The sequence below is a fragment of the Xyrauchen texanus genome, chromosome 34 (assembly GCF_025860055.1).
Source record: "Xyrauchen texanus isolate HMW12.3.18 chromosome 34, RBS_HiC_50CHRs, whole genome shotgun sequence".
Taxonomy (NCBI): domain Eukaryota; kingdom Metazoa; phylum Chordata; class Actinopteri; order Cypriniformes; family Catostomidae; genus Xyrauchen; species Xyrauchen texanus.
Window position 1 is genome coordinate 6,957,993 of NC_068309.1, and position 11,578 is coordinate 6,969,570.

At 39.4% G+C, this 11,578-nt stretch overlaps 1 protein-coding gene across 1 annotated transcript; it reads left to right on the plus strand.

Annotated features, from left to right (window-relative positions):
• The first annotated feature begins 1,644 nt into the window (after positions 1 to 1,644).
• ppp1r26 (protein phosphatase 1, regulatory subunit 26) lies at positions 1,645 to 10,659 on the plus strand. The gene is made up of 2 exons (XM_052104075.1): positions 1,645 to 1,759; positions 3,944 to 10,659. The coding sequence occupies exon 2, from the start codon at positions 4,011 to 4,013 to the stop codon at positions 7,485 to 7,487; it is 3,477 nt and encodes a 1,158-aa protein (XP_051960035.1). The 5' UTR covers positions 1,645 to 1,759; positions 3,944 to 4,010; the 3' UTR covers positions 7,488 to 10,659.
• Positions 10,660 to 11,578: the final 919 nt, after the last annotated feature.

Sequence of the window (11,578 nt, forward strand, 5' to 3'; positions counted from 1 at the left end):
GAGGAAAATAGAGAAAAAGGTGCTCTATAACAACTGTACTAAAATCCACAGTCTTCGATGCAAAACCAAGCTGTTAGTGCAACATCTAGGTGATATCTTAATGCAAATGATGTCACAATCATGATTTAACTGATTATCCAATGATATCACACATAAACAGGCCTCTATAAACATTTAAACCTTTTTCACCCATGTGGATAATGATTTACTCTTATTTTAAGTCCAGAAGTCTGAGACCACATTGAAAATGGGATTCAAAATCTTTATTGAATCTGGAAAAAAACAGACATTTGTTGGCCATATATAGGGTATTATTGAAATGGAGGGCAAAAGAGACCAAGGGCGAAGCAGTCACGAAGGACGTGAGGGACACGTCTCCCACACTCTTTAAAAATGTGATTTTTGTCCCCAGCACTTTTCAAAGCTAAACCAATAACGAGTCCAAATGGTGGATTTGTATACAGTATTCTTTGCGTTTTGTTACTTTGGGGTTGATTGAGCTACCATCCAGCCAATCACAGATGAGTTTCATGAGCCAAAACATCCCTTACGTAACAGGCCCTCAGTCAGACAGTCTAATCAACGTGGCTCCGTTCATTTCTACTAAGTTGCTTTCAACAATGCTCATTTACCCATGTTTTTATCAGCAGTGATGTTGATCTAAATGAATAATCTAGAGATGATTAACACACAAATGAGAGTTATTTATCGGCATATTGTTCTTGATTAGCAGCATTATGTGAAATTCACTACTGAAACAAAACAAAGGACAATCATGCATGATTTCAGCGCATGAGTCTTCATTAAGTTATGCTTTTTACATTATGTTTGTAAGGTAATAGTTTAATCAGTTGTTTTAGCCAATTTAAGCAGATTACCAGATCTGTGTTAAATATGTAAAGCTATTTTTAATATCAGCTCCTGTTTTTTACATCAATGTTGGTGAGCAGTCGACAAACTGTAGGAAACATGTTCTTAGAAACATTTTACTGAAGTAAATAGATATGTAGACACACATGAAAACGTACGGCTGTTATTGAAACTCACTATAACTATTATAAGACTATTATGTTGTCTTTTGATAAAAGTCATGCTCAGCAGCTCACAAACTGTAGGGAAATGATAGATTTGCTTTGTTCTTATAATGCTTAAAACCTCTCTGTAGGTCTGTATACATACACATATTAAAGGATTACAATTTTAGTTTGATCGTTGATTCAGTGACTAACTCATTTCACACAAGACACCCATTTGTCACCACCTTTTGGCATCGCCAGAAATAGTCACTGGTGAACGTAGTCAAAACACTGGAGCCACTTGGATACATTTAAATCCCACAATTCACGAGCACTGAGTAAAAATAAAATTGTGCAAATGCACAATTGTCATTATTGTAATTGATTAAATAATGTATTCAGGACCAGCTTGTGCTCAGTCTTTTATTGTCATGTGTGAAAAATGCAACAAAAAAAAATTGCAATTATTTTGCAATACCTGAATCTTTAAAATACTACAAATATTAAAAGTAAATAATACATATATTAATATATATTGTAATATATTAATACTGCTCTGTATTTGTTGGGTCTGTGCGAGCCACCTACTGTGTCCCCCCACTTTGTAAATGACTGCTACGCCCCTGCGCGAGACTGCTGCGAGCGCGACCCCGTATGTGAACACTAAAAATTGTGAAGAAATTCAAAAGGTGGATCTTTTACACACTTCAGAATCAACGCACCAGCTGTTCATCGGTCGTAAGGTGAGCTTTAACACTTTAACTTTCATATTCACGGCTTTTAGTTATGTGATGTTTTTCTTTAGAGAGACACAACACAAAGAGGGTTTATGAAAGAAACGAGCCGGCGAGAGAAGTGTAGAGGCCCCGGGAGCGTCTCACCGCATCCTCGGCGAACTTTACCTTGTCCTCCAGCCCGTTCTTAATCACATTTTAAGTGTTTATTTTATTAAGGTTCCAAATGTAACATCAGTCCCTCAAACTTTCCCATAACTGACCCTCTATTCATATTAAATGTGTGTAAACACGACTGGAGGAGCGTGGATAGCCAGCCGGCCGGTTGGCGGAAGAGGCTGGATCCGCTGCGGAGTCTCTTAGCTCTGCTCCCCGGCCGCTGGTGCAGGCAGAGCCGCGAGCTGCGCACAGGGACAGCCCGGTTAGACGGCAGGTCCGCGAGGAGGTCTGACGGATACAAAACCACAAAAACACTACACGTTGTTTCTAGTAAGGTGTACATGAAATACAATGTATCAGTTTGGCGAAAGTTTCATTGTGACAATATAGTGGAGGGAGTTATTTTGTAACATTTTAAGAGCGTTTATTGTCTTGAGGGGATAGAAGCGGTTGAGATGACGGGTGTATTTGTTGAAAGCGGCTGAGGGGGGTTATGGCTACTTTATTGGTCGGGCATCGTATATGAAATGCAACATATTTAAGAAATGCACTAAAATGTTTCTGTTATCATGGTTGTTCAGTAAGTGTCGCGTTATTTTATTTTTTTAGAAATGAATTGTATGCACTTGAGATTTTGTGGTCAATGTTTATATATTCATAACAAAAAGGTATTGGCGGGTGTAAAGCATCGTACTGTATGTCACTGAAACGCTTGTTCTTCCTGTGCGCGCGGATGCACGTGTTGCTAATTGCAGGACTTGCCGTATGGTTTTTAAAATATGTGGACTTGCGCTAGGCTTTATGTTAAAATTTTCAAAAGTTATGATATTTAATAATAACCTTTTGGTGCAGCGGCAAAAAAATATTATATCAGACCTTCCATGCATTATAATAAGGGTTATTTATGTATTTTGAATCCCCTTTTCTCCCCAAATTTGGAATGCCCAATTCCCACTATTTACTAGGTCCTTGTGGTGCAGTTACTCACCTCAGTCCGGGTGGCAGAGGACAAGTCTCAGTTGCCTCTACTTCTGAAACCGTCAATCCACAAATCTTATCACGTGGCTCATTGTGCTTGACACCACAGAGACTCACAGCATGTGGAGACTAATGCTACTCTCCGCAATCCATGCATAACTTACCACCCACCCCTTTGAGAGCGAGAACCACTTAATTGCAGCCATGAGGAAGTTACCCCATGTGACTCTACCCTCCCTAGCAACCAGGCCAGTTTGGTTGCTTAGGAGACCTGGCTGGTGTCACTCAGCTCACCCTGGGATTTGAACTAGTGAACTCCAGGTGTGGTAGCCAGCGTCTGTACCACTGAGCTACCCAGACCCAGAAACCACAGCTTTAATATAACCTTGACTAGTGACTTTTAGAAATACATCGATCTGCCACAATATTAAAACCACCACATTAAATTGTCTTATATTTACTATGTCTAACAATGTGCAAATTTACTAACATGACATAGACTGAATTGGAAAATTTACAATTTCATACATGCATAAACAACAGCTGAAGATATATGTACCAGCCTAACACATGGAACATAACATAAGTTTGGATGTAATACAGGGCTCAACAATAATTAAAGCCAGCATGAGAGTGTCATGGACCAGAGGATGGCTCACATGGATGAGGTTTTGTTGAAAAATTGCCAGAATAACAAGAGAAGCATCAAGCACAATAGTAATAATTTTCATAATATTCTATCCTTTTCCAACAAAAGAGGGCAGATTGATTCTTAGTTTTATTGTAGCTGTATTATTTTTTGCTTGCACTGCAAATGAAAAACGTATGAATTATTTGTAGTATTTATTTATTTTTGTCAAGAATGAAAAATGTAAATACATTTTTGATGAATATAAAACATGTTGCCAGTAATAAATTTGCACTTTTTTAGTTGTAGGATGAGTATAAATGTTTTCTGCACAAGTTTAAGTCCACTGTTATAGTTTGATCAGATGTTTTTTTAGGTAAATTTAATTGACTTGGTTAAAATGAATAATTCTGTTATCTCTATTTTAGAATGTGAACAAGATAACTAGTGGAGCTTCTCCATGCACCTACATCCCTTCCATTCAGACCTTCTAGAATGTTCCTGAAGACGGTTCCTCCGGTGTTGGCTATTCACACAGAATGGAGATCCAGTAAAAGCTGCAGCCTGCCTTTGTTTTTCAATGACAGTGCCTCTGACAGTGACCTTGCCTCTGCTAGTGGCACCCCCCTCCCACAAAAGATCCAGATGATCATAGAGAGCCTCCACAGCACCCAGTCTTCGGACATGAGTGATAACGTGCAGACCGAAAAGGCTGCTCACTCCAGCCATGAGACTGGCTTCAAGAGTCAAATGCGAGTCATGGACATGTCAGTGATATCCCGGCCACAAGGAACAGAAACTAAACTATGGAAGGACGGGTCTGATACTGGAGAAGATTCAGATAGTGATGACTCTGTGGACAGGGGTATTGAGGAGGCGATCCAGGAGTACTTGAAAGAGAAAGTGGACCATAAGCGCAAAGGGGATCCTGTGACAAATGCATCCCCAGTGCCCAAACTTCAGCGGATGGAACAAAGCATGCCAGACACTGCCAAACAGCATACACATTCCAGTAGTGGCAAGGTGCTAACTGCTAGCAATCATATCCAGAAAGTTTCAACTGGTGTGTTGCCCTTAAAGAAGAAAGTAAAAAAGAAAAAGCTAAGCAAAGAAGATCCCTTTAAAAAAGCAGACACTAGTAAAGTGTTGCCCATGAAAATTCCTCCTTCATCCAGAGGTAAAAAAGGATCTTCCTCGTCTTCTGAAATGGACAGATCTCCACCTCGTCTTGTCATAAAGGAAGAGGAGGAATGGCTCGATTCAAGCAGCGACGATGGAATTGAAGAGGAGATTCAGAGGTTCCAGCAGGAGAAGAAAGATAAACAGGCAGGTGGAAAAGATGCCTTGACATCGCAAAAAAATGATGACTCTGTTTCCAGCAGCAAAAAAGGTATTGAGGAAGCCATCTGTTCCTTCCAGGAAGAAAAACACCAGCAGAAGAAAAAGAAAAGTCCTCTTAAACCTGTCCAACTTGTGCCTGCACAACGTAGCAAAATGGACATTGTTTCTCCTGAATGCACAAGCATTCAACCAGTCAAAACAATGTCCAAGAAGAACAAGAAAAAATTGACAGCTAAGAAGTCTGCTCACCCTACACCACTGGCCGTAAGCCACTTTTTGAACAAGTGTTCCTCCCAGAACTCCAAAGTTAAAGGGTTTACAGTGTCCCCTACGAACCCCAAGCAAACCCACACGGAACATCAGTTCAGCACCAGTTTAAAGGTTAATACTGCTGAACTGTTGTGTGCAGAAGCCATTTTAGACATCTCAAAGACAGTCATGCACGAGGAGTTTGATTCCAACCTAAGCATCACTAACAGAAATTTGCTTCAGACTCCAACTTTCCCACCTATTGCACCATCTGATGATAAAAGTGAAGACAGCTCTGTTGACAGTGAGGACGGAATCGAACAGGAGATAAGGAATTTTTTGGAGCTGAAAGCAAAGATGAATAAAGAGCTGCCAACGACAACCGGCACACCTTCACCAGGTTTAGGAGATCCTATGGCAGGTAAAGAGCCCAAGAAAAAGATGAAGGAAACCCAGCTGAATAAAGTCACAAGGCTCTCCCTGTCAAGGAAACGTAAATTCAAAGAGGAGCAAAGTAAACCTTTCAGAGTTGGCGACATGGTTTGTAACATTAAAGAGGAGCCATCTGGGAAACTTCTGGTCCATAGTGACACCACCAGATCTCAAATTTCATCCGCTGAGCATTCTACCATGGCATCACATTCAAGCTGTCTAACTGCCGGGAAAAATAACAAGCCAAAACAGACCTCTCCTTTTCGTAAGATTACAGATGGTTTCATACCCAAAGACAAAGGTTCGAGGTACAGTTCGTCCAGCCCAACTAATTCTTTAAGGACTTTAGTTGGTTCAGAGAGAAATGACAGCAGTGACAAAAGCAGCTCATTGGACAGCGATGAGGATCTGGATGCTGCAATTAAAGACCTGCTTAAGACAAAGAAAAAGGTGAAAAAGAAAGTGAGGGACATAAAGGCAAGAAAAGGTGTCAGAACTTTAGAGACATCGTCTTTGGATATGAAACATAAACCTACGACAGACAAGAAAAGCATCCCACCTGTTAAGGCTGTAAAATCAAGCGTTTTAAAAGGTGGCAAAGAAACACTGAACGTTCAAGGTAAAAATGACAAGGGTCTCAAAAGCAAAACAGTTAAGAGCAAATCAGAATTCCAGGAAAGCCTCACACGCACAGACAGAGTCACAGGGAATGGTGGATTTCTCAATGCAAGTACCCCAGATTGTGACTTACCCTCTTCCAATCCACGTGCAGATGACATTCCAGATGACGACAGTTCTGTGGACAGCGACGACAGCATTGAGCAAGAAATCCAAAGGTTTTTGGCTCAGAGAGCCAAAGTGGCCGCACCTACAGCTGCAAGCATCAAACAAGAAGAGGATGTAGGAGAATCCTTGACCTCAACTGCAGAGTTTGGTGTTAAATCAGAACATCAACAGATTCCAGTCGAAACTCCTCTGTCTGCTTCAGCAGAAGCTTCTGGTAGACTACGGAATGACGAAGAATTTTGGGGACAGGAATCCATAGTTGCTCAAAGACAAACGGACTCACCTGCTGAATTCGATAAGGGACCAGTTCTCACACCAGGCAGCTCTTGCATAATGGGTTTCAGGAGGACTGTAAGTCAAAAATTTGAGATGTCAACCACGAGAGATCCCAAAAATTGCACCTCCTCACTGGAAGGAAAAGATGTATTTTCCAATAAAGCCACTCCAGCAAGTCATGCCATCATATCCACCTTCTTCCCAACGCCCTCTGTCGGCTCAGGAACACCCCAACACCAGAACCTGTTCCTGATGAGGCCTGTCAACAACAGTATGAGCGAAGTTAAGGATTGTTCCTCAACAGACTGTAAGGAACTTGCCTTCAGCCATCAGAGTAGATTAGCTCCTAGGACACCTTTGAAGGACGTCATCATCTCTGTTTGTCCCTCACCAGCCTCCAAAACGAAACCTCCCATGAACTCCCCAACAGAGAACCCTGGGGTCACCACAGGTGACCTCTCGACCCCTAGGAGCAGGACAGAGGGGCTTAACCTACATAATCACGTGAAGACTGAAAAAAGGGACAGATACCTATCTGATAAACCACACTTGTCCCCATCTGTCTCTCACTTGTGCCAGCCCTCATTTGTACTGCAGCCCCTCCTGGGCAGTAGTGAAAACCAGGTAGAGCGGGACCAAACAGTGCAAAAAGCAAACCCCCTGCAGGTCAGACAAACTGAGACAAGTGAGTCCAAAACAAGTTTAGAAGAAAGACACAGGGAGGGAGGAAGTGATAGCAAAGAAGAGAAAGTGCAGGCAAGAGAGGAGGAGGAGGAGGAGGAAGAAGATGAGGAACATAAATGTGTTGATGAGACAGATGTAGAATCAGATGAGGAAAGTAAAGATCAGAAGGTAAAAGGCAGGAGGAAGCAGCTTCCCAATCAGTGAGTAAATACTCATTCTCTCCAAACACAGACACATACTGTATCAGTTGAGGGAACTGTAGTCACCAAAAGCCCAGTATGTATCCATGCTCTTGTTCCATCCATCTGAGATACAAAAGACTTCATTATCTGATTGAGCCTTTCCTTATTGATTTGGCCTTTAGGTGGAGCAAAATTATGGATCTTTGCAATATTCCCATTCATGCTTCAAGCTCAGTATCCTTTGTAGCCAAAATATAATATATTTAAAGGAAGGTTGCAGGTACAATGCACAGCAATTGACAGCATAATGTTGATTACCACCAAAAAACTTGATTCGTTCCTAATTAAAAAAAAAAAAAAAAAGCAAAAATGGTTGTTACAGTAAGGCACTGCAAAGAAGTCAATGGAAAGGACGAGGCGAGAACCGGCTTGTCAATATAAATAATATTTTTAATGATAAACTTAAAAAGACAAAACACACACATGACCGGACATGTCCGTAAACTATCCATCTCTCCCACACAATCCTCCACAGTTGGCCTTTATCCCTCTCAGAGGCTTGATTAGCCTGATAAGGGACCGGGTGTGTATAATCACGACCCGGTCCTGCCCTCCGCCCTGCCACAGGCACTTACAATGGAATTGAATGGGACCAGTCTATAAACATTGAAATGCACATTTTTACAAGTGTATAGCTACTAGACGCAAACATTACACCTGGGGATTTAAGTGTGATTAAATCTTTGTTCTACATTATTTCAGAGTAATAAAATCACGTACTGGGATTACAGGGTTTACAGGCGTTACGTTGTCATGACAAAAGTTGTAATTTTGGAGATCACCATACGCAAATAAGGCCAGTATATTTCATCACACTACAATAATGTTTACACATACAGTGTTTATATCTTGTGGCTATACTTTTGAAACGGTATGTATTTTTATGTTTATGGACTGACCACATTCACTTCCAAGTGTCTTACTGTAACTGCTTTTTTTCCAAAAACAAGTTGAAATACATTTTTGCTGTAATCAACATTATACCATAAATGCTGTCGATTGTGCTTAACTTGTATTGAACCCAGAACATTTCTTTAAGCGTTAGTTGTGTTTTACTCTTATAGCATTAGCCTGACGGACTGCAATAGACCTGCGGCATCACATCTCACATTTCAGAGTTTCTATCTTTCTGTAATATGTTTGGGATCGTCACATAGAACTCTGAGCGTACCACATTCTTTTTTGTATGTTTGTACATTTTATAAATATATTTAAGAGCGGACATGATGTCATAAATAAAGATTAAAACTTTGTTTTATTATTGTATTTTCTCTGCAGCAGCTGCAACATTTCTGCTTTTCAAATTTACAAAGTTTGCTTTACAACTTTTTTAGACGCATATTGTTTTGATATTGTCTTATTCTGGACTATGAAACGTAACTGCAATGATTAACTAGCCTAAAGGTGAAAAGATTACAATATTGTCGGTGAGTTTACATTTGTATTTTCCTGGGATCGCATATTCACCCCATGCAGTAGGGACGTTTTTGCAGAAACATGACGAAAAGTTAAATAAAACACTCATTGTATCTTAAACGACGAAAATGTTTGAAGGACTGCAGAATGTAAAACCCAAGAGAATGAAATTGTTTTTGTGTGCACCAATGTATACTCATCTATTATCAGGAACTGAAAGTAGTTATTCTTGTATTCAACGATTTTCAAGTCATGAACCGAAACATTGTTGTCAGAAATGTTTGCAGTATGTTCCAGATGGGTGATTCAGACTCCATCCAGAATAGCACATTATCTTGACCTCTGAGAGGGCGGTCTGAGTCACCTATCGGTAACAAAATCTGTCCTGAAGCATTTAAAATGTGGAAAATATCAGTGCAGAAGTGAATGACTAAGAAATAAAGGGCCTCGTTCAAGAAATGTAAGACGAACAAATTTCTGCGTAAATTGCTCAAAACTATTCTTAAGCGAATTGTTGCATTTAATTTAATGTTTCGCTTTACCTAAGAATGTGTAAGAAAACAGCCATTTATTTGGTATAAAATGAAATATTTTTTACAGAAAAACGCTGTCAAGCTACAATTATCGTTATCCTTGCCATTTGTAAATTTTCAATCACTAACTTACTCTCAGCAATCCAATAATTGCTCACCATACAACACATTTCTGTGATGTTCGCTTTTCTTTATATTCTTGTACGTATGTATGTTTGTCTTCATAACCAGGTTTTCTTCTAACCACTGGACTTTGAGATGATGAGCCAGTTTACATGCGCACCAATACGCTGATAGATCCTAAAAATCAGCTTAGTTTAAAAAATCAGACAAAGCAAGAAACCCGCGATTGCATGATATTTGAAATAAATGAGTTATTCTCTGACGTCAAACCATGAAGAGGCATGCTTACATTAAATAAGCCACTAAGAATGCTGGTAAATGCAACGCAAAATCGGGGTAATGGGCAAACATCTACCTGTGTCGATCTGTTTATTTTTACGCTGTTTTTGAACTTTTGAACCGATAAAGGAAAGCCATTTTATGCATTTACATGACCACACATGTTATCGGCTTATTAAGCATAATCGTGTAAAAACGTGCTTATTTTGAGATTGAAAGAATAGAAGTCTCTTGTTGTCTCAAAGGTCAGCAGATATTTGCATACTTAACAATACCCATTATTCATAGGTCACACCCTCTCTCTCTCTCTCACTCTCTCTCTCTCTCTGCACCAGTTTTTTTAGTCTCTGTTTCTGTTGCTTATCATATGTAATTTGTCTCTGATGTGAAAAGAATGTTATTTATTTTTGTTTTATAGAAGACAAGAACGTTAAAAAATTACTCATGCTGACTATGCTGGGCATTGCCAGTTTTCATAGATATTTTGCAAAAATGAAACAAAGGATTTTTTTGTCCCCTGCTCTGCACAGAGAAAAGAAACTCGAACTGTATGTCTTAAGATGTATAATAAAAATGGACTTTGAGACACCAGGCTGAATGAGTCTTCCGTGTGTGTGTGTGTGTGTGTGTGTAAAGTGCATTGAAGTGTGAATGTTTGTAATCTGTATCTTATAATGAGCTTCCTTTGGCATAGATGTCTCAAAAACCGAAGGGTTTGGTGGTTGATCATTATCTATAAATCTAGCTCCCTTTCAGTTTATAAAGAAAAATACTCCAAAACTGTGTAATGTTTAACTGACTGTATCGACAAAGACTAATTAAGATATTGTTAATAGGTCTGTCTTGCTAAATATTAAATGTTTTTACTTTTTTAGTGCCATTAAAACACTCAACACATGCTTCAATAAAAATAAATAAGATATAAGAATATAAGATATTCATTATAGAGTACATTTACATTTATGCATTTGGCAGATGCTTTTATCCTAAGCGACCTACAGTGCACTTATTACAGGGACAGTCCCCCCAGAGCAACCTGGAGTTAAGTGTCTTGCTCAAGGACACAATGGTGGTGACTGTGGGGATCAAACCAGCAACCTTCTGCTTACCAGTGATGTGCTTAGTCCACTACGCCACCACCACTCCATATATATATATATATTGTCTTATGTCAGATTATATTGTGTTTGTGCATCCATGTGAAGTATTGTACTGGCTATACCCATCTACAGTGTTTGTTTTGGGGCATTATTGATTCTCTTATTGCAGCTGATGAATTTCAGTTCTTAACTTATAAGACATGCTATACTTTCTAAATCTAATATAATTATTACACATCGTTTATGATCTCTTATTAATTAAGAGTTTACTTATTTGCTTTCTGGTGCATGCAGTTAGATTGTGTGTTCGCACATAATGTTTTTTGTCTTTTTTTGCTCCAGGCCTTTGTCCACATCTATAGATCCAGGGTTTTTACTAAGTCCATATATCGCCCTGGATACAGAGGAAATGTTTCTGAAATGTCAAGCAAGACGCCTACAGGTACATTCAAAGACTATATTCCAAATTAATAGGTTTACATGGACAGTACATATAAGAGAATACATTCCTTCTTGTAGTTGTTTTTGGTTCTGTGCCAATAAGCTAAGAAGCTTGAGAAAGTATTTCAGAGTCTCTCTCTCTCTCTCTCTCTCTCTCTCTC

What these genes read in the sequence shown, in the direction of transcription:
- ppp1r26 (XM_052104075.1), top strand. Translation starts at nt 4,011, where the DNA reads ATGTTCCTGAAGACGGTTCCTCCGGTGTTGGCTATTCACACAGAATGG.